Here is an 18,448-nt window from a genome sequence, read left to right as displayed (position 1 = left end):
CCCAGTCCAACCACCCACCTACCACCAATATTTCCCCACTAAACCATGCCCCTTAGTACCACATTTAAATGTTTCTTGAATACCTTCAAGGAAAAAGACAGTGTACTTCAGACTCAGTCATAAGGCAGAGCATCAGCTGTGAAATAAAATTACAGTGCAATACCAATTTAATGGAAAACCAGTTTTGTTTAGTTTACAGTCTTATTAAAATGACTACCATCTGAATATTCCACTTGAGCAACTCCGCAGCTTGCTTTATTTTATGATGAACAAACTGCCCTCCAGACTATCACTGTGTGTATGAAGTATTTCCTCTGTGCCTGAACAAGACTGTAAATTTCTGGGATCAGGGACCTTATTTGTACAAAGTCTCGGGGCAGACTAATGCCGACATTAAATGCACCTTTAGTGGCATTGTGGCACTTGCTCCCTGAAAGATTTCTGCTGATTTGTTGTAAGTGAGAGGATGTGCTTCATTGATTTTCAGTAGAAAGAAAGAGCAGAATATAAAACACCACCAGAGACACTTACCATTAATCAAAATAACAACAAAAGCATTGAAGTTTATGTTCTGTGATAACATAAAGAGAGGAAGATTTAAAGTATAAGGCCAGATTTTTCTTTAATGAGACTAAAAGAGGTTTTACAGTGTTGTTTTTCTTCCTAGTTATTTTTCCCAAACAAGGGAGAGGAAAAAGAAGGAGAAAAAAAGGTCATAAACTGCCTCTCATTTACTGTAAGGTACCCACTGATAACAGAAAGATTAAGTGGGATCACACTTATTAACACAGATTCTGATGACATTATTATTATAAGAAAGCATTAAAGGTTCTCAGTTTGGCACTGCATATGTTCTTTAGTAAATATGAATTAGCACAAGAATTGGCAGATGACTATTGCAAATGGTCTTGTGGTGGCTCTTTATTTGAGAACTTTAGTCTCTGTTTTCACTGTGATATATTTCCTTTGTTTCTTCAGCAGCTCTTTTTCAGAGTCTTCATTCATTCCCCTTGAGAATAGAACCACACTTGAATGTCAGAAAAATCTCTCCTTCTTGTGTTGTATTTGTGCTTTCTATTTTTTCCTGTTCACTCCCAGTCTCTTTTTTAAGTCCGTGAGTTTTTGACAGCACATCTGAGGATTGCTGATATTTTAAACCAGGTTTGGATTAATCAGAGCATGAAGATAACTCCAGCCCTCACTTTTATCTCCCATTCTGCACCTGTATCTTACTGTCTTGGTGTGTTTCTCCCACCTTTGCCTTTCAGCCCACTGAACAGCTGCAGCCAGCATAGAGGTTCTCAAAGCAGGGATCTAGAGCACTGGGAGCCCACTTTGGGGAAGAGAGCTCACCCATGACAGGGTCTCTCTATAGGGTTAAGAATAGGTACAGTGGTTTGAAACCTTGTAGATGTGGAAATTCATTTTTCCTTGATGATAGTTGCAAATAACGCTTTAAAAATGTAAATTCTGAGCTCATTTATGGCAACTTGATGAGTATTTTTCCATAAATTTGACAAATTTTATTTAATTACTTCATTTACTTCCAAAGACAATGCCAGTGTAGACCTCCACAATGCACCCAGTGTGGCTGTGAGGCAATCATAAACAGAATTCTGGAACATATTTTCAGCAATTAAGGCAACGTAGAGTGTTAGGAAACAAGTCTAGCAAAGATAAAAGTGAAATAAAAATGTGTGTTCCCTTCTGATCCAGAAATAAGTCTTATTACTATGGAAAAAATATTCTGACTTCTGCTTCTCACATAAGTGTTTATTTTGGCTACAAAATATTTTTGTTACCTGACTAAAAACAAGTAGAAAGAACAAAAGAAATAAAAGGAGAAAAACAGAAAGGGGAAAGATATTATCAAGGTAAAACCAAGAATATTATTCTGTAGCTGAAATAGTTTATTTAATTAGGAAGATAATAATGTCAGTTGAAGTCTGTCATCAATGAACTTTTGGACTAAAGACCAGATTTTCCTGGACTTTTAATACTTTCACTTAATCATTTTTAATTTCAGTTATATTTACACAAGAGTAGGAGGTCATCAGTAAACCAAAAATCCCTGATCTCTCAGAACAAGTCTCATAGAATATTTTATGCTAGAGATGAAAGATGTCAATGGCTCAGATGTACTATATTTTCTGACAAATCAGTTATCAGAGTGTCTACTTTTGCGACTGATTTTAATTCACTCATTGTAAAGTTAATTCATTTTTGCTTTTCTACTTTTGTAATCAGGTCTTTTATTCTTCAAGCTAGCAGGAGACGCCATTTAAAAAACTTTAATACATCTTTTTTTATATTAAACATCATCCCATTTCTCCCAGGGTTATTGTTCTACATCATTTTGAGTCAGTAAGTTTTGTTCATGTTATGTAGTTTTTTCCAAAATCCAGTCTGAAAATTCAGCAACGTTTGTGTAGACTCCTGGCTGCCGGGGCCGAGCACAGCCTTCACCCCAACTGGTGATGCCCACCAGATACCACACTTCCTCATGCCTGCACGACAATGGTCCTCCAGAATCTCCCTGCATCACAGGACAGAAAGAGTTCACAAAGAACAATATTTCTCTCTCAAATAAAGCCATGATACACTCAGCATCATCCAGTGTTAACAACAGAATAACTGCATAGAGTTCAATTACTCTCACTCAAAGTTGCTTTACACAGTGTCAAAATAAGTTGTTCTTTTTCTCTGGTAGAATGGTGTCTAAATACTTCCCAGACATTGCAAGTAAGTTCCATTACAGTTCAATGTTACAGGGTTTTTTGTTTGTTTGTTTGCTTGGCTATTTTTATTTATCTGTATTTGCCAGCTTAACACCCAAGTACTAGAACATGTACAGGTAAGAAAAATAGTAACTTTGCCAGCATTTTTGTTTGTTTCTTTGGGTGTGCAAACCTCAGTTCTGTACGTGCATTATCTTGTTTGATGGACTGCCCTCCCTGGGATAAAACACATCTCTGTTTTCTTTTCCTGTTCCTAATTGATCTTTCTGAGCATTGAGTTCTTTAATATAGCTGTTCTGAGCTGCTGAGACAAAACAAGTGTGTTATTGTTATATAATATCATCACGTTCTGGTGCACTGTTTCATACAAAGAAAACTTAACTAGTATTGAGGAAAAAATTACTTCCCAGCTCCAAGAATTTTTATTTGTGGTTAAAGTACATTAACAGAGAACATATCTTAAATGCTTAAAATATATGCTATATTTGGCAGAGAATTTAATCTTACTAATTTGACTATATTTTTGTCTATAATAATTGACTTAAAATGTTTAAGTTAACAATAAGTGCATGAGTTTACACTTAAGCAGAGAACTTGGCTCACTGACCTCATGCTGTTGCGATATTTTCAATTCTAACAATGAAGAGACCAGTCTGCTTATGTTGTCTATAGCTTTCCATTTTCCATTTCTAACACTCTCCCTTCTGGATGTTTGTGGATTTCATGTCAAGAATTAAAAACAGGACAGAGGAAATCTGTGTTCCTAGAGAAATGTCTGTAATATCCGAGATATTATAGTCGCTCTCTTTAGTTTTCCACTATTGCAGAGGAATACTGGTTTGCTCCCTAAATATATGAGAGTTAGAACTTGTACTTTGTGATCTCTTTACTTGCTGTTCACAGCCCTGCCAGGCAGGGGGGTTGGAACTTCATGATCCTTGCGGTCCTTTCCAACCCAGTTCATTCTGTGATTCTGTGAATTTTGCCTCTTAATTTGAGACACACAGTGGGATGTTAACTTTGTTCCCTTAATAGGGGAAGTAAAGTGTATGTGGGTCTCTCTCCTCCTCTATACACTTGGACTTTATTTACTTATAGGCACACAAAGTCTATCCTTAAGGATTTCAATGTTATATAATAAATGTTATATATATATGTTGACTGTCAATGCTTTCAGCAAGTAAAAGTGACACATTAAAAAACAGTTCTATTTATCTATTTATAAATATATGTTTCTTGTGAAAATTAAGCATTTTATTATGTTATTCAATTATATATTTGAACAAATTATTGAACTATATGGCAGTATAAGACATATTTCTGTTACCTTACAGGCATCCTTTCCACCTTCGTCATAGCCAGCACAGATCTCTTTGTCATCTATTCTGCGCTTTCGGTATCTTGCCTGGCATTCCTCTTTTGACATTAGGGGAACAGTAACTTTCTGAAGAATATCTTCTACACGACCTATGTAATAGATGTTACAATCAGACGGATGTTCAGCTTTAGCAAAGTAGAAGTTAAAACTACACTCTAAAAGTCTCCACTCGGTCATATTAAAAAGTCAGGGTTCATTGCTTTTAGTGGGAAGTTAGACAGCCATGACATTGGTTTTCAACTTTTAAACAGTGTTGGTTGTCTGGGTTTTTTGGAATGTTTTGTAAACAGTTGTTTGCCACAGTTTGACTTATGACCAGGAATGTTTCAAAACTCCCTAGTGATTTGCTGTGAAGCTGTGTATGTGTATTGTTTTCAAGAACATTGAGTCTTAAAGCCTGTGTTCCCATGAAGAGCACTGCTTTGTGTTATTGATAATTATTTCTTAGTAATGTGTTGCAATACAATTGAAGCCTCCCAGTTTCCAGATGTATGCTGCCCCACACCCTAGCTATCTACAGGATGGTGAACATTTCATGTAAAGAAAAGCATTTGAGAGCAGCCTTTTATGACAAATTAACAGAAGAAAATAGAATTCTTTTAGATTCTACATTTAACTCTTCAGTGGGGAGGTGTACAGAGGAGGGAACTCTCTTTAAATATACATATATATATATGTAATGTAATAGAGTTTAATAATTAACAGCTACTTGGACAGCCTCCAGGTAAGATTAGAGGAGTTCAAATCGCACTTATTATTAAAACACAAAGGTCATCGATACTTTTATAAAGGACCTTTATAATCATAAAAGTGATATGCATTGATCTCTGATTTCTGAAGTCATATGAATAAAATCCCATGTTTAAAAAAACATGAATTATGTACAGACTGTAATTCAAGATCCCACTGTACAGCAATTAGTCTATTATCTGTATCTGTAACATATTATTGCATAACTGAAAGTATATTTGGGAGTGTACATGGTGATGTTTAACTAAGCAACTTGCAACATTCATCTACCTGGAACAGGAAAGCTTGAAAACAGAATGTAGAGAATCCATCTACAGGAGTAATTATACTCATGCCCACTGACTCTGATGACTTAACACTGTCTCCCACAGTATTCTTCTAGAGAAGCTGGCAGCCTGTGGCTTGGGCAAGAAAGCTCTTTGCTGGGTAAAAAACTGGCTGGCTGACCAGGCCCAGACAGTGGTGGTGAATGGAGTTAAATCCAGCTGGCATCTGGTCATAACTGGTGTTCCCCAGGGGTCAGTACTGGGACCTTTCCTGTTTATTATCTTTACTGATGACTGGGATGAGGGGAATGACTGCACCCACAGTAAGTCTGCAAAAGACATCAAGTTGAGAGGAAGTTTCATTGTGTTTCAGGGTAAAGAAGGCCCTACAAAGCAAACTGGGCAGTCTGGATATCTGGGCTGAGGCCAGTCAGTTGAAGGTCAAGATCAAGTGCTGGGTCCTGTGCTTTGGCCACAAAAACCCCAGACCACGCTATAGGCTTGGTGCAGAGTAGCTAAAAGAGGGCGTGAAAGAAGCAGCTCTGGTGGTATTAGTCAATGCTTGGCTGAACATCAGCCAGCAGCTTGCTCAAGTCGCCAAGAAAGCTAATGGCATTCTGGCTTGTATCAGAAATAGTATTGCCAGCAGGAGCAGGGAAGTTGTTGTCCCTCTGGACCCAGAGGGACTGGTGAGGCCACACCATGAGTACTGTGTTCAGTTTTGGGCCCCTCACTACAAGAAAGACATCAACACCCTGAAACTTGTTCAGAGAATGGCAACAAAGCTGGTGAAGGTTCAGGAGAACAAATCTTATGGGGAGCAGCTGAGGAAACTGAGATTATTTAGACTAGAAAAGAGGAGGCTCAGGGGTGACCTTATTGCTCTCTGAAGAGAAATTGTGGTGAGGTGGGGATCAGCCTCTTCTCCCATGTAACTAGTAATAGGACTGGAGGGAATGACCTCAAGCTGTGCCAGGGGAGGTTCAGGTTGGATGTTAGGTTTAAAGATTTTCCTCCAAGAGAGTGGTCAGGCACTGAAAAGGCTGTCCAGGGAGGTGGTGGAGTCACCGATCCTGGGTTTTGATGTTGCATTGAGGGACATGGTTTACTGGGAATTATTGGTGATAGGTGGGAGGTCAGATTGGATGATCCCAGATATCTTTTCTAACATTGTTGATTCTAAGATTCTATTACTGCTTTGAATTCACATAAATAAAGCTATGAGCAAATTCACATTCTTTGCATAGCCTTTGAACACATTCCAGGTTAAGTATTAAGAGGATATTTTATGAAATTTTCTTTTAACACAGTGCATTTCACAAATACAAGAACTCACTGTTTAAATATTTATCTGTACCTCTTTCCTTCCTGTAACCCCATCCAATTACCCAGCAGTCAGTATAGAGCATGCTAGCCTCTTCTTTTGATGGCAGGCAAATAGGAAGTTGAAGATCTAAAATATGATTACAAATATTAGTTTGGCCAGTAGAAACAACTAAAAAAGATTTTTTGGCACATACGTAATACCTGTTGATAGTCTCCATGTTACTCTTTGTACATTTTACTAGATACTGATATAAGTCACATAAATGGAAGCCTCACATTTTCTTTACAAAGCCAACAGAATGAGATTCTCCTTAAAACCAAGTGATTACATATTAAGAGATGACAACTCAGGTTTTGTGAACTGTCACACTAAAAATAACCTTTATCATCCTGCACATTTCCTTCTGAGATAGATAGAATACATACCAGTAAAATTCATAGCCTTGTCAAGTTTCAGTAAAGCAATGTCATATCCAGTCTGTGCAGAATTATACTGAGGATGAATAATAATCTCTTCCACTCTGAAGAAAGGTGTATCCTCATTTATTTCTGATTGTTTTAAAACACCAGCATAAACACGCCAAATGTTGGGGTTCTGAACACTGAGGGAAAAAGACACTCAGTCAGCCTGTGGCTCAGAGATTTGTACTGTTTTAATTTTGTGAAGGTGCCAGCATCCTCTGAGTGTACAGTGAACATCACTGAGGTCACTCTTGCCAGTTCTATTTTCACACTCTCAAATCTAAAAACAGATATCTCTTATCTATTCCTTCCACTTTTTGTTTATTTTGTTCTTCCTATCCATATTTTCAGCCCCATACCTCTCTTTCCACTCCCTTGCAGTCAGACTCTTGTTCTGATCCTTTTTAACCCAGTTTCCCTATCTGCTTTCTTTCATTTTCTATTTTACTCTGCTTTTACTATTTTTATCATGAAGAGCCTAACACAAACCTTGAGGAAGTAAAAGAGATTCTTCCATTCATTCCAGTACAATATGTGTAGTAACCAAAATAGGGGTGGAAATACAAATTCAAGTATAGTCTATTCAGACACCAAAATAAAAGAAAATAGAAAATATAATTCTACAGACCAATATAAAATGTTTCACTTAATATTAAGAAATCTCTGATATATTCCATGTCATACACTTTGAATGACTAACTTAACAACAGATTTTCCTTGATAATATGATATCACAGTAATAGAAAGTTCATGTTGCATGAGAAAGTTTCTGCTCTTGTAGTTATCATCTGCTTTAGATGCATTAACACAATCAGTAGCACAATACTATGCTACAAAGGGCAAAGTGTGGAGTGCCAATTATATTAAGAGTATAAACTGACTACCTTAAAATTTATCTTCTGGATATATCAAAGTAGTTGACTCCGTTCTAGTTATTTTAATCAAACAGATTTATCTTTCTGAAACATGAACCTCAACTAATCGCAGATACTGGATGAAATTTTTATGTGTAAATTTACATTGAGTACTCACCTCATAAAACAGTGGGCAGCTGTAAGGATCCACTGGTTACTGATGATAGAACCCCCACAGAGGTGTCTCCGACGAGATAGTTTCACATGTAAGCTTACTTGCCATGGCCATTCACCAGGGGAAGAGTCTGTCCCTCCAATTATCCTAATATTTCTTGAAGAATGCTGCATACACACTACAGAAATAATTGAAAACTGCTCAAAGATAATTTTCATTTGACCAAGAAAAAAAAAGTGACTACTGCTAACCTGCAAATAGGTACCAATCTTAAGCAAAGAACAACAGATATTCTAATCCCTTTACTATTTTTTTTAACATAAAATCCAGTTTAAAGAAGTTTACAAGGTACTGTCTGTGTTTGCAGTATGAAAGGCAGTGCAGACTTCATTTTGATGGAATACTCTTTATCTTCATGGTCTGCCTCATGATCATTTCTGTGCAATATTCAGAAAAGAAAAACAAATGGGAGGGCTTAGGTTTCCTGTATTAAAATCAGTTTAAAACTCTCTTTAAAAGGAAAGTTTTACTTACCAGTACTGGCCTTTTTTTTACACATTCTTAGCGAGTATCCAGAGATCCTTCCTGGCCCATGTTGTATTTTCACAGGAGAACCATTTGAGGACATTCTTAAATGACACTCGCACTTTCTGACAATAAATAAATGCAAAGATCCAGTTTGTACTTCATATACAGAACACATACATTAGATGCCTTCCCAAAGAAATCTCACCTTTCCTCATTGCATGACTCTTGGAGGGGAAAGTAGGTGAAAAATTGGCAGCGGATCGTGTCTGTGCAAACCTGCTGACAGGCTCTGTGTCCTTTAGTGTAAGTGACATTGAGTTCATCTCCCAGAAAATTCATATGCACATAAGTGCGAGAATTGCAGGCTGTAAGAATGAGCGTATTCCAAGCATCAGTAGGTCTATTCATTTCATTAATTCAAGTGTCGTATTTTTATTGTAACTTACTGTTTACCAGGAAAATATCTTCTGCAATTTAGGAGACCAAAACCTGAAATAGCATTTTCTCTTAGTGTAAGTGCCTCTGGTATTCCACTTGTTGATGTTTTCAGGAGGCAAAGATTTCTATAATTAAAAAAAATAGTAATTAAAAAGTAATTGATTTTTTTTCTTAAGTTCTAGCATTTATGTTTCAGGTGCTGATAAGGGAAAGCTCTTTCTTAAATGTACTTTTTCTTCCAAAGTTTGTATCTGTAAAAGTATTTCATACGAAAATTAATTCAATAAGTTAATAGAGGAGGATTTTTTAGTTATGTGAAATGTCATATGGATGTACTACTGAAGATTGTATGGTATTTATACCCACTGAGAAAAGGTAACTTTATATATGCTATCTCAGTCTTGCTTCAGTTTCATGTTTCATTAAACATTATTCTTCTTTCCACCTCTGTTTTCTATGGACTGTAACTTTTTGACTCTTCACTGCTAAAAATGAGCAAAAGAATTTCAGTCTTTAAAAAGAAACACTTTCCAACCTGTAAACTTAATTCAAAACCTTCTCAAATAAATAACTTAATCCTACTAGGAAACCAGACAGTTTCATAAAATTCAGCTTTAAGACATCAAAACAACCTGAGGGCTGTCTCTTTGCTGAATATATGCCTTTTCAGATGAACACCAGATATGCAGCTGAAGTAGAAGATCCCTGCTCATACCATAGGACAAGTGAACTGTCCACAGGAGATTATAAATGAACAGATGCAACACTTTTTAAAAAAAAAACAAACAAAAAACAAACCAAACCAAACCAAAACAAAACAAAACTGCTTTACAGAAAATAAATCTTGAACAATAATTTCCAAGAATGTAATAAAACAGTAATTGAAAAGGCTAAGATTGTGGGATTCGTTTTTGGTTGTTGTTGTTGTTTTGGTTTGGTTTGCTTTGGTTTTCTTGTTTGTTTGTTTTAATATCTTTCAGAGACTTAAAAGTTGTTAAATTCACCTTTGGGATTCTATTTGCCATTCCTTGGTGAAGAATGTAAAGAACAAGCAGTTTGGAAAATAAGTACAAATAGTTTGGCAGACTAAAATGTCGGGAGTGAAGAAACTTGTAACATTCCTTCCTGAAAATTCTTCATGTTCAAAAATGTCCATTTGACAATCTGTAAAAAAAATACAAGAAAAGAATATCAAAATTCCAAAGCTTCTATGTTATATCAGAAAGTTAATGTTTACAGATTATGCATTCCCATACTTATTTACATTTTCCCTCATTTTTGCCTCATAAACTGGAAAGATATCATCTCATTTAAACCAGAAAACTATTTCTTGAAAACATTTTTAAGTATGTAAACTTAATAGAGAGAACTAGAGTGGGGGGAGCTTCAAATTACATGCTAGAATAAAATTTGCTAATATAATACGGAGAGCTCTAAATTTGGAACAACAGAAATCTACATACACATCCATAGTTAGAAATAAAACTTATTAATCTTGTCAAGGCCTAAAATAATTAAAACTTGTATACCTAAGAGGATAACGGGAAGACCAGGTGAAAAATAATGAGGTGATTCTCTTATTTTTTTAATCAGAATGTTATTTCAAAAAGTAGGCAGAGTAAGTATGAGTAATGTGCAGTCTTCCCTATAGCAGGACCAAAATAACAGAAGGTTGGCAGGGAAGTTCCCATAAGCAGACTACAGATACAGAAGTCACAGGAAATACCAACATGTTTAAAAGAAATGAATGATTTGCCTTCTCTGATGATACACTTGAATTTCTACTTAAAATCCTTATGCAGCAAAAAAAAATGGGGAAAAAATGCAGCACCATTCGTAGAACTATGAAACCATAGATCTGGATTTGATGGCAGCAGAAAACTCCACTGCTGAGAATGGACAGCTGCTGAGCTGACACCACCCAGTTAGTTATAGAACCATACTGGGAGCATCTTATTACAAAAGAGGGAATAAAAACAGTAAAATGGAGAGGCATTTCTTAACGTGACTTCTGCTAGTATGATGTGATTTAAAAATTAAAAAATAAAACTACAAACTTGAAAAGACCACAGTAGGGGTCATTCATTACACAGCAGGAAGAGCAAAGTAAAAAGAATCTGAAGACTAGAAAATAAAGGTCAATCAGTTCTGACCATTAGTAGGCAAGATCCCATGTTAAGGGCTAAACAGAGTTCAGGAAAACAAATACCATTTTAAGGAAATGATATTTAAAGTAGAAATGTGAATTTGGAAGTATATGGATACTAATCACGATTTCAATGATCACCAGTTCAGTATTCAGTGACCTCAAGGAAGGAACTTTGCAAAAGGCAAAGTGTAAGACAAATTGCTATGGACAAGTAAGAACATGAGGGCGTAAGAACAACATCAGAGAGACAAAGACAAAGAGAAAATGAAAGGGCAAGTAGCAAGAAACATTCTCAGAAGGAAAGTATGTATTTAGTGTCAAAGAATTGGGATTAGGAAAGGAGTTTGGGTATTTCTCAGGGGTGAGGTTAGTGACAAAGAATACAAGAAAGTTTAGAGAGCTGCCTTTTTAACCCCACACTGTCATGAAAACAAACTGAAATTAGATGGTCAACATTCCTGAGCCTCTGGAGGGAAGAGAACAAGGAACAGGAAATTGAAATCTCGTAATACAGACAAATTTAGTGTTCTTAGACTGAAGGAATCTCAGTTTCTTGGTGATTTTGTTTATGATATATACAGAGGATTTATATGATTCCAAAGGCTTTGAAAAGGGAAGGCTAGAATCTGATTTTTAAATGATGAAGCTGGACCACGAACAATGTAGGATTGGTCAGTCTAAATAGTCAGAAATAAAGTAGAACAAATATTCAAGTAAACTCATTTCAGGCCTTTGGAAAACAACAAGGCAGATGACACTGAGATTTTACTAGTTTGTTAGACGTACTTCTGTCTGAACAAATGACCTCATTATCCAATAGTATTGTCTAGGCTTTTATAGTCTCATGATTTATTCTTTCTTTCTCTCTTTCCCTCTCTCTCTTCCTCTCTCTCTCTCTAAATCCTTGCCTTTCTTGCAACAGAACAGACACACACAAAACAAACAAACAAACAAACAAACAAAACCAGATAGGAACAAGACTCAACTTCACATGCATTCAGATTTTTCATGGATCACTTATTTCATATTACCACATGCCCTTGATAAATCCTCCAATGGTCTTTGATTTTTTTCACTTTATAAAACCTGAATATCATATTGTTACTTCTAATGCTGCAGTCCCCTGATCCTTCTCAAAGTCTGTCAACAGGATGCTTCTGGCTACTGTGATTTTTCTTCTAACAGTAAATACATGTCTTACTAGCTTATCTTAATGGAGCAGTTTGGAAGAAAGTCCTCTCTCTGTTCTTTCTCAGAGAGCAAGGGAGAAGGAGAAAGAGAGTATAAACAAATTTTCTTCACTTTAGAAATTTTTCTTCCTTTTTTATTCTCCACTATTCCTTTTTCTTTAAATATCTTTATTGCTAGGATCTGAATCAACTACTTTTTCAATATTTTGCAATTATTATTCACCTTGTGAGACTAGAAGAGTCTGAATAAAACTGTATACAGTCAATTAAAAGTAAGATATAATGCACATGCTTTGATCTTACACTCTGGAGAGTTTTACCTGAATAACATTACTTTTATCCAAAACACTAACAAACATAATTCGTGCCTTCATGCAAAGCTGCATATCCTCATTAAAAACCTCATGAAACATGTATGGTATACTAACAGAATTTAGGAAGATTTATATTTCTCTTGTTCTTTGACTTAGATGGAATTCTATCTGTCATATTTTTATTTTTATTTTTATTGTTTTGTATCTGTGGTGCAAATATAAGATGCTATGAGTCATCAGGCTTAACTTATGAAACAACTCTTCACATCATCAAAGTAAATCAAACCTTTTGTAAGAGAATAGTACAACAGAAAAAAAAACAACCTGCTTTGTGCCTAAGAGTACTAACTATGCTTCAAAGAATAAGTTCATATTATAATTATTTTAAGTCACAAAACATTTATGCATGTTAGAGAGACTGTACCTTATTGTCTATTAACACTTGAACCTAAACTGAATCAACAGATATTGTAAGCAGTTACCTAATTCAGAAAGCTGACATGGCTTTAAGGAGAATCCAGACACAACCTCATCAAGCACCCTTATGCTGGTTGGAGTTCCTAAACTGGTATGTTTCAAGAAGCATTTTTCACTGAGTGATAAAAAATAAAGAAAGTAGTAAGGCAACAGGTCATATTCTTTAGTCTACATCATTCTTCTGTTTCCACGAGTCCTACCATACTGCCCACTTTGCTCATGGACCTGAGCATCATCCAGTCTCCAGAAAAATGTTCAAACAAGGAACAGATGCAGCTGAATAACATTTGGTAAAATCAAGCAAGCTGACACCTCAAAAATAGTTCAAGTACAAATGAAAGAATTTCCCTGGCTGCATTAATGATGCCATTTTCAGGGCAATAAGCAGAGTAAGATTTGACAGAGCAATACCACTGCAGAGTTGCCAACATAATTTGCATTTCAATATCTCTAGAACATTTAAATTGTTTTCAGTTCTATGATAATCCAGCTTGCCTTTCTTATCAATGGACTAACTTACTGAAGATATTTTCCTAACTATAAGCTTGAATAAACATTACAAGTAATCAAGGAACAACTCATTTCTTAGAATAAATTCTCTCACCTCTGACTGTCCTGAGATTTACTGTACCAAACAACAGCACCCTCTAAGTACAGGGATCAAATGTGTATTTACCGAAAGCTTGCATTGTGAAATGTTCCTGGGGTATATGTAAAAAAATGACAGTGCTTGTCATTGGTGCATCTTTTTTGGCACTGTTGATAGCTGTGAGCCGTACTAATGTCATAATTTACCCCTTGCATATCCAATCCTATGTAGACATCTGGACTGCAAGCTGTAAAAAAAAAAAAAAGGAATAGATAGAGTTCCAGAAACATTCTCATACTCTTTTTTCCCCAAAAAATATAGCAGTTCATAAGACACAGCCATTATCCTGATGTCACTTCCTGTGATCACTTCTGTTAAGTTGTATTTTGCATGTATTTTTTTACAAAAAAAAAAAAACAAAAAAAAAAAAAACCAACAAAAAAAACCCCAAAGATAAATCAGAAGTACAGGCATAACATGTCAGAGTAAAAACTAACAGACTTTGGCACTGTCTTCATCCACACCAAGACCACAGTGTGGTTAATCATGAAAAAACTCAGGACCATCACTAAAATGTATACTATTCTATTTCCAAATCTATACAGCAGTTCAAAATACCAAATCTGTCCATCTAAGCAATTGCTGTCTCCCGTTTGAGCCAGAGGTTCAATTTATACTCCACAGAGGGAGGACTCTGAACATGGAGTTTGAAATACTTTCTCCACAAAGGATGGAGGTTTTACATCTTGGCCAGTATGATCTCTTCACGGAACACGAGTCAGCCAACCACTAGAGGGGCTTTTAAACACATATGAAGATATTTTATTTTAGTGACATTGGCATGATTCTGAAGTAACTCCTGTGACATAAATTATCTAAAGAATAGGAAAAATAACATCCCATTAAAACTTACTATTCTGGTCTAAATCTATGCAGAAATATAAATGTGACAGAAAGCTGACCGAAAAAGGATTCTAAAAGACTTGAGTGCTTTGGAACACACATACCAATCAGAAGTAAACACAACCAATCTGTCAATAACTGCAGTGGAAAACTCATATAAAGTAAGACCCACTTAACTCTTTAAATTAATCTTTGGAACTGGAGGTATCAGTTAAATGTCTCCCACCTTTGTCTCTAGCAAATGAATCCCTGAGAGCAGGAGTTTGCCTTGACTGGGAATTCTCACTGGAGGATAGCTGGGGTTGGAGGATGAAACCAGCAATGGATTTCTGTGTTATGTTTGAAAGAGATAGGGCAAAAGACATACAAGCCACTGCTTGGCCACCTCCTGATTCAGTTCGTATTTTCAAAATGCTGATTCTCTAATACATCTCCAGTGTGATGTAGAACACAGAATTCATACTTATGGATAACTGTATCTTACCACTAATTTTGATGTTGCATTGTTTTAAAGAATGTCCAGAAATAGCTCCTTCCATCTTCACTTTCGGTAGCATTTCAGTATCACTGTCTTTTAAGTAGCAGGAGAACCTGTTTTAAAAGGGAGCAACTCACAGTTTTGGAGTGTAACACAGTACTTCCTCATTGTTTCTCAAGTAAAACACAGGCTGTATATTATTCCTCAACATGAAAATGAAAACAAGTTCAGTTTTAAAAAAGACAATCATGTTTGACGATAGATGAGTGCACGTGGTGTGTGGGACCAACAGGGTTTGGGGACAGAAACACAGCAGGCACAGAGAAGGAAGGCAGCCTTGCCTCAGGCTATTGAAATTCCTAATCTCTTAGTTGAAAGAAAAATATGCTAAAGAGAGTGGATGGGGTGATGAGTAACAGAAGTGACAACTGGAAACATGAAATTGGCCTCATTGTCCCTCAACAGTAAACAAGTGGCATGGAGGAAAGAATGCACAGTTGGTGCTATTTTCTTTGAGGGACTGGTAAGCAAGCATGAAATATTTGATGTTGCCAAATTCAATCTTTCAGACTTCAGCAAATACTCTTTTATGTCATCAGTTTTACATGACTTAGTCTTCCAAAGCAACCTTGTAACCTTCACTGCATGCCTGTGTTCTGTCAGAATTCTACCAAGTTCCTAAAATGATCACAGCAAGAAGCCACAAGAATATGAACACTTACCTCTGTGCAGGATCTTTAGTCCATGTCACTGGCAAATATGTGAAGAGCAAGCAGGTAGGATGGTAAGTACAAACTATTTGACAGTAATTGGCACTTGGTGTGAAAACCATAGTGAGGTCTCCTCCTTGCAAGTATGTATTTTCATAGATCTGCGTCACACATGCTGACATGAAATAACAAAATGAGTAAATTATCAGAGATGTGGGTGTGGACAACTCACCAGGAGAGGGTGAAGACATTGCCCCTTATTTACCACGCCTTGGCAGGAGAAGATCTGATCTCCATGTTAAAGCACAAGTGGACTGGCCTCACAGAGGAGCACACGCACTCCTTGTATTTGCCCCTCCCAGTTGGTAGAAAAAACACTAATTTTTGTTATTGTATCTACAGAACTTCTCTTTCTGAGCTAAAAGATGAAGAGGAAATATTTGATTTTTACAGACTCAGAAGAAAACCAACTGAAAAAATTTCATATAACTTCTTTATCTGTCGTTATAAAGATACCATACTGTATCAAAAGTTATTTAAGATTAAAACAAATGCAAAGAACGTATTGGATTTTACAATTTTAAAATATTGCAAGCAAAATTTATTGGTAAATATGTTTATAATCCGTACTAAAAAATTCAGTGTCTCCTGCAAAGGGTAAAATATATCAACAAAAAATTGACACAGTAAGGAATTACTGGCAACGTTTGCAAAATTTGCTAATATATATATTTTTAAGTTAATATTTTACTAATAGGAAATCTGAACATTAAAAATATCGGGGTTCTCAGAAATTTTCCAAGATTTTAGTCTACTTGAATTTCAAACCAGGTAAAATATTTCTGAAATAATACTACAATTGTCAAACAGATTTTGCTTAAAAAAATATAGGTAATTATCTCATTGTCCACTGAGAAAATGATTAATACATTACTAAACATAAACTCTCTTGGGCATTGGTTATAATCTTTTGGCACAGGGAGTTTCAGGGAAATGCAATGTGAGTTTTTGTAGTTGACTTCTGCTAACCAAAGTAAATCATTAACACATACCGACACTGAAAAACACAGTCAGTGCAGGCTTCAGCACTGATACTAATCACTGTCAGCAAAGCCTATTAAAAATTCCCATCCCCAATAATAGGAATCAAAAAAATTAATTAGGAACTTCCACTCCACTCTGAGTTACCCAGATTTAACAGAGAGCAACCCCACTCTCTTGGGACCAGGTTGCATGGAACAATATGTGTCCCCAGTCCAAAATCTCTCTGCTCTGTAGCTCTACTCACTTCACTCCACATACAAATACATATTCAGGTAATTTTGAATATTACTGTTTTTTTAACCTCTCCTTCCTAGAAGACCTGTGTTACTCTGTACCAGTCTTAGGAATTACATATCGACTTACCGCTGTAAACTGAAGCAGGAAAGAAAATTAAAAAAAAAGTCTGATCAATCCAAATCATCCTAAAAAACAAACAAACAAACAGCAACAACAACAAAACAAAAAACAAAGTTTTTTAACATTTGGGGAATTTCTACTTTTTTCACAGCAGTGTGATTATTTTTGCATAGACGGGGAACAGTACTCCCATATTCCTTTAGAATATCACCAATCTCGACTCTGTCCTGGTAGTTGATTGAATACTACCGCCAACACAGCAAATAAATAACTCACACTCACTACTTTTGGTGCACACTATACAAATTTTAAATTTATATTTTTGTTTGTTTGTTTCTATTTTTACAAGCTAAATTTAAGCTGAGAAATAATCAAATAAATCAACTACACCCAGAATCCACAGAGATCAACATATACTGCGTTGTGTCTATGAAAACATTCCTCAAAATATCAGTTGCAATAGTTACAGAATCACAGAATTGTAGGGGTTGGAAGGGAACTCCAGAGATCATCAAGTCCAACCCCCCTGCCAAAGCAGGTTCCCTACACCATGTCGTACAGGTAGGCGTCCAGGTGGGTCTTGAATATCTCCAGAGAAGGAGACTCCACAACCCCCCTGAGCAGCCTGTTCCAGTGCTCCGTCACCCTCACCATAAAGAAGTTTTTGTGCATATTCATGTGGAACTTCCTATGCTCCACTTTCTGTCCGTTTCCCCTTGTCCTGTCTCCACACACCGCTGAAAATAGCCCAGCCTCCCCACTTTGCCCCCCACACCTCAGATATTTACTGACCTGAATCAGGTCCCCTCTCAGTCATTACATACCTGAACATACAGCAGTTCTGTATGAGTGGATAACGTTTAAGTTTCTCTTAAAAAAAACAACAAATAATAATATTGTTAACTGTTTGTGCTAAATATTACTGCGCCTGCAATGTTAACTTGTCTTTGATGTTTACTTTGAATGGGTGCTCATTCTGTCAACACTGTTACTGACCTTGGGCAGCATTTTCAGAGTGTATATAACTTCACTGAAATCAAAGCGCAGGTTTTACACTATGTGAACATTTCCCTTTTGAAAGCCTTGTACAATAAAAAGGTGACTCTCTGGTGCACAACATACAGCCTTTGCTATTAGCATTAGAACCTACAGTTTTATTGCAGCCCTTTCTACACTGTTTTTCATTTTTAGGTGCTGCGCATAGCTTCTTCAGTTTGCCAGAAACCAGAAAACAACACCACAACTTTTGCATGTTTCACAGCTAAGAAATGTAAGTGCAACAACAAGAAGTCAAATGTAGATTATAGCGGATCTAAATCACT

The 18,448-nt window shown here is 36.2% G+C and overlaps 1 protein-coding gene across 4 annotated transcripts; it reads right to left on the bottom strand.

The window, feature by feature from the left end:
* Nucleotides 1-1,752: 1,752 nt before the first annotated feature.
* On the bottom strand, nucleotides 1,753-18,095 carry LOC107313680 (coagulation factor XI-like). Of its 4 annotated transcripts, none has more exons than XM_085545291.1 (15): nucleotides 17,951-18,095; nucleotides 17,133-17,191; nucleotides 15,738-15,900; nucleotides 15,022-15,128; nucleotides 13,722-13,881; nucleotides 13,051-13,160; nucleotides 9,920-10,079; nucleotides 8,924-9,040; nucleotides 8,683-8,842; nucleotides 8,484-8,599; nucleotides 7,953-8,127; nucleotides 6,885-7,060; nucleotides 6,490-6,585; nucleotides 4,066-4,205; nucleotides 1,753-2,536 (listed from the first exon to the last, which is right to left on the bottom strand). In XM_085545291.1, exons 9-15 carry the CDS (start codon nucleotides 8,814-8,816, stop codon nucleotides 2,381-2,383), a joined length of 993 nt encoding a protein of 330 aa, XP_085401417.1. In that variant the 5' UTR covers nucleotides 8,817-8,842; nucleotides 8,924-9,040; nucleotides 9,920-10,079; nucleotides 13,051-13,160; nucleotides 13,722-13,881; nucleotides 15,022-15,128; nucleotides 15,738-15,900; nucleotides 17,133-17,191; nucleotides 17,951-18,095; the 3' UTR covers nucleotides 1,753-2,380. The 4 variants fall into 4 exon arrangements, with proteins under 4 accessions (XP_085401417.1, XP_015717623.2, XP_085401415.1 ...); XM_015862137.2 differs by having other exon boundaries at nucleotides 8,931-9,040; nucleotides 17,951-18,087; XM_085545289.1 differs by lacking the exons at nucleotides 17,133-17,191; nucleotides 17,951-18,095 and adding an exon at nucleotides 15,991-16,104 and having other exon boundaries at nucleotides 8,931-9,040.
* Between the last annotated feature and the right edge of the window lie 353 nt (nucleotides 18,096-18,448).

The sequence above is a fragment of the Coturnix japonica genome, chromosome 4 (genome assembly GCF_054131305.1).
Source record: "Coturnix japonica strain WE chromosome 4, WE-NBRP24, whole genome shotgun sequence".
Classification (NCBI taxonomy): Eukaryota; Metazoa; Chordata; class Aves; order Galliformes; family Phasianidae; genus Coturnix; species Coturnix japonica.
This window is presented reverse-complemented; position numbering and strand designations above follow the sequence as displayed.

Coding starts and splice junctions, on each gene's coding strand:
- LOC107313680 (XM_015862137.2), bottom strand. Junction 7,061..7,952: donor GCTGCCCACTGTTTTATGAG/GTGAGTACTCAA, acceptor TTTTTCCCTCAG/TGTTCAGAACCCCAACATTT. Junction 2,537..4,065: donor GTGGAAAGGATGCCTGTAAG/GTAACAGAAATA, acceptor CCTGTGATGCAG/GGAGATTCTGGAGGACCATT.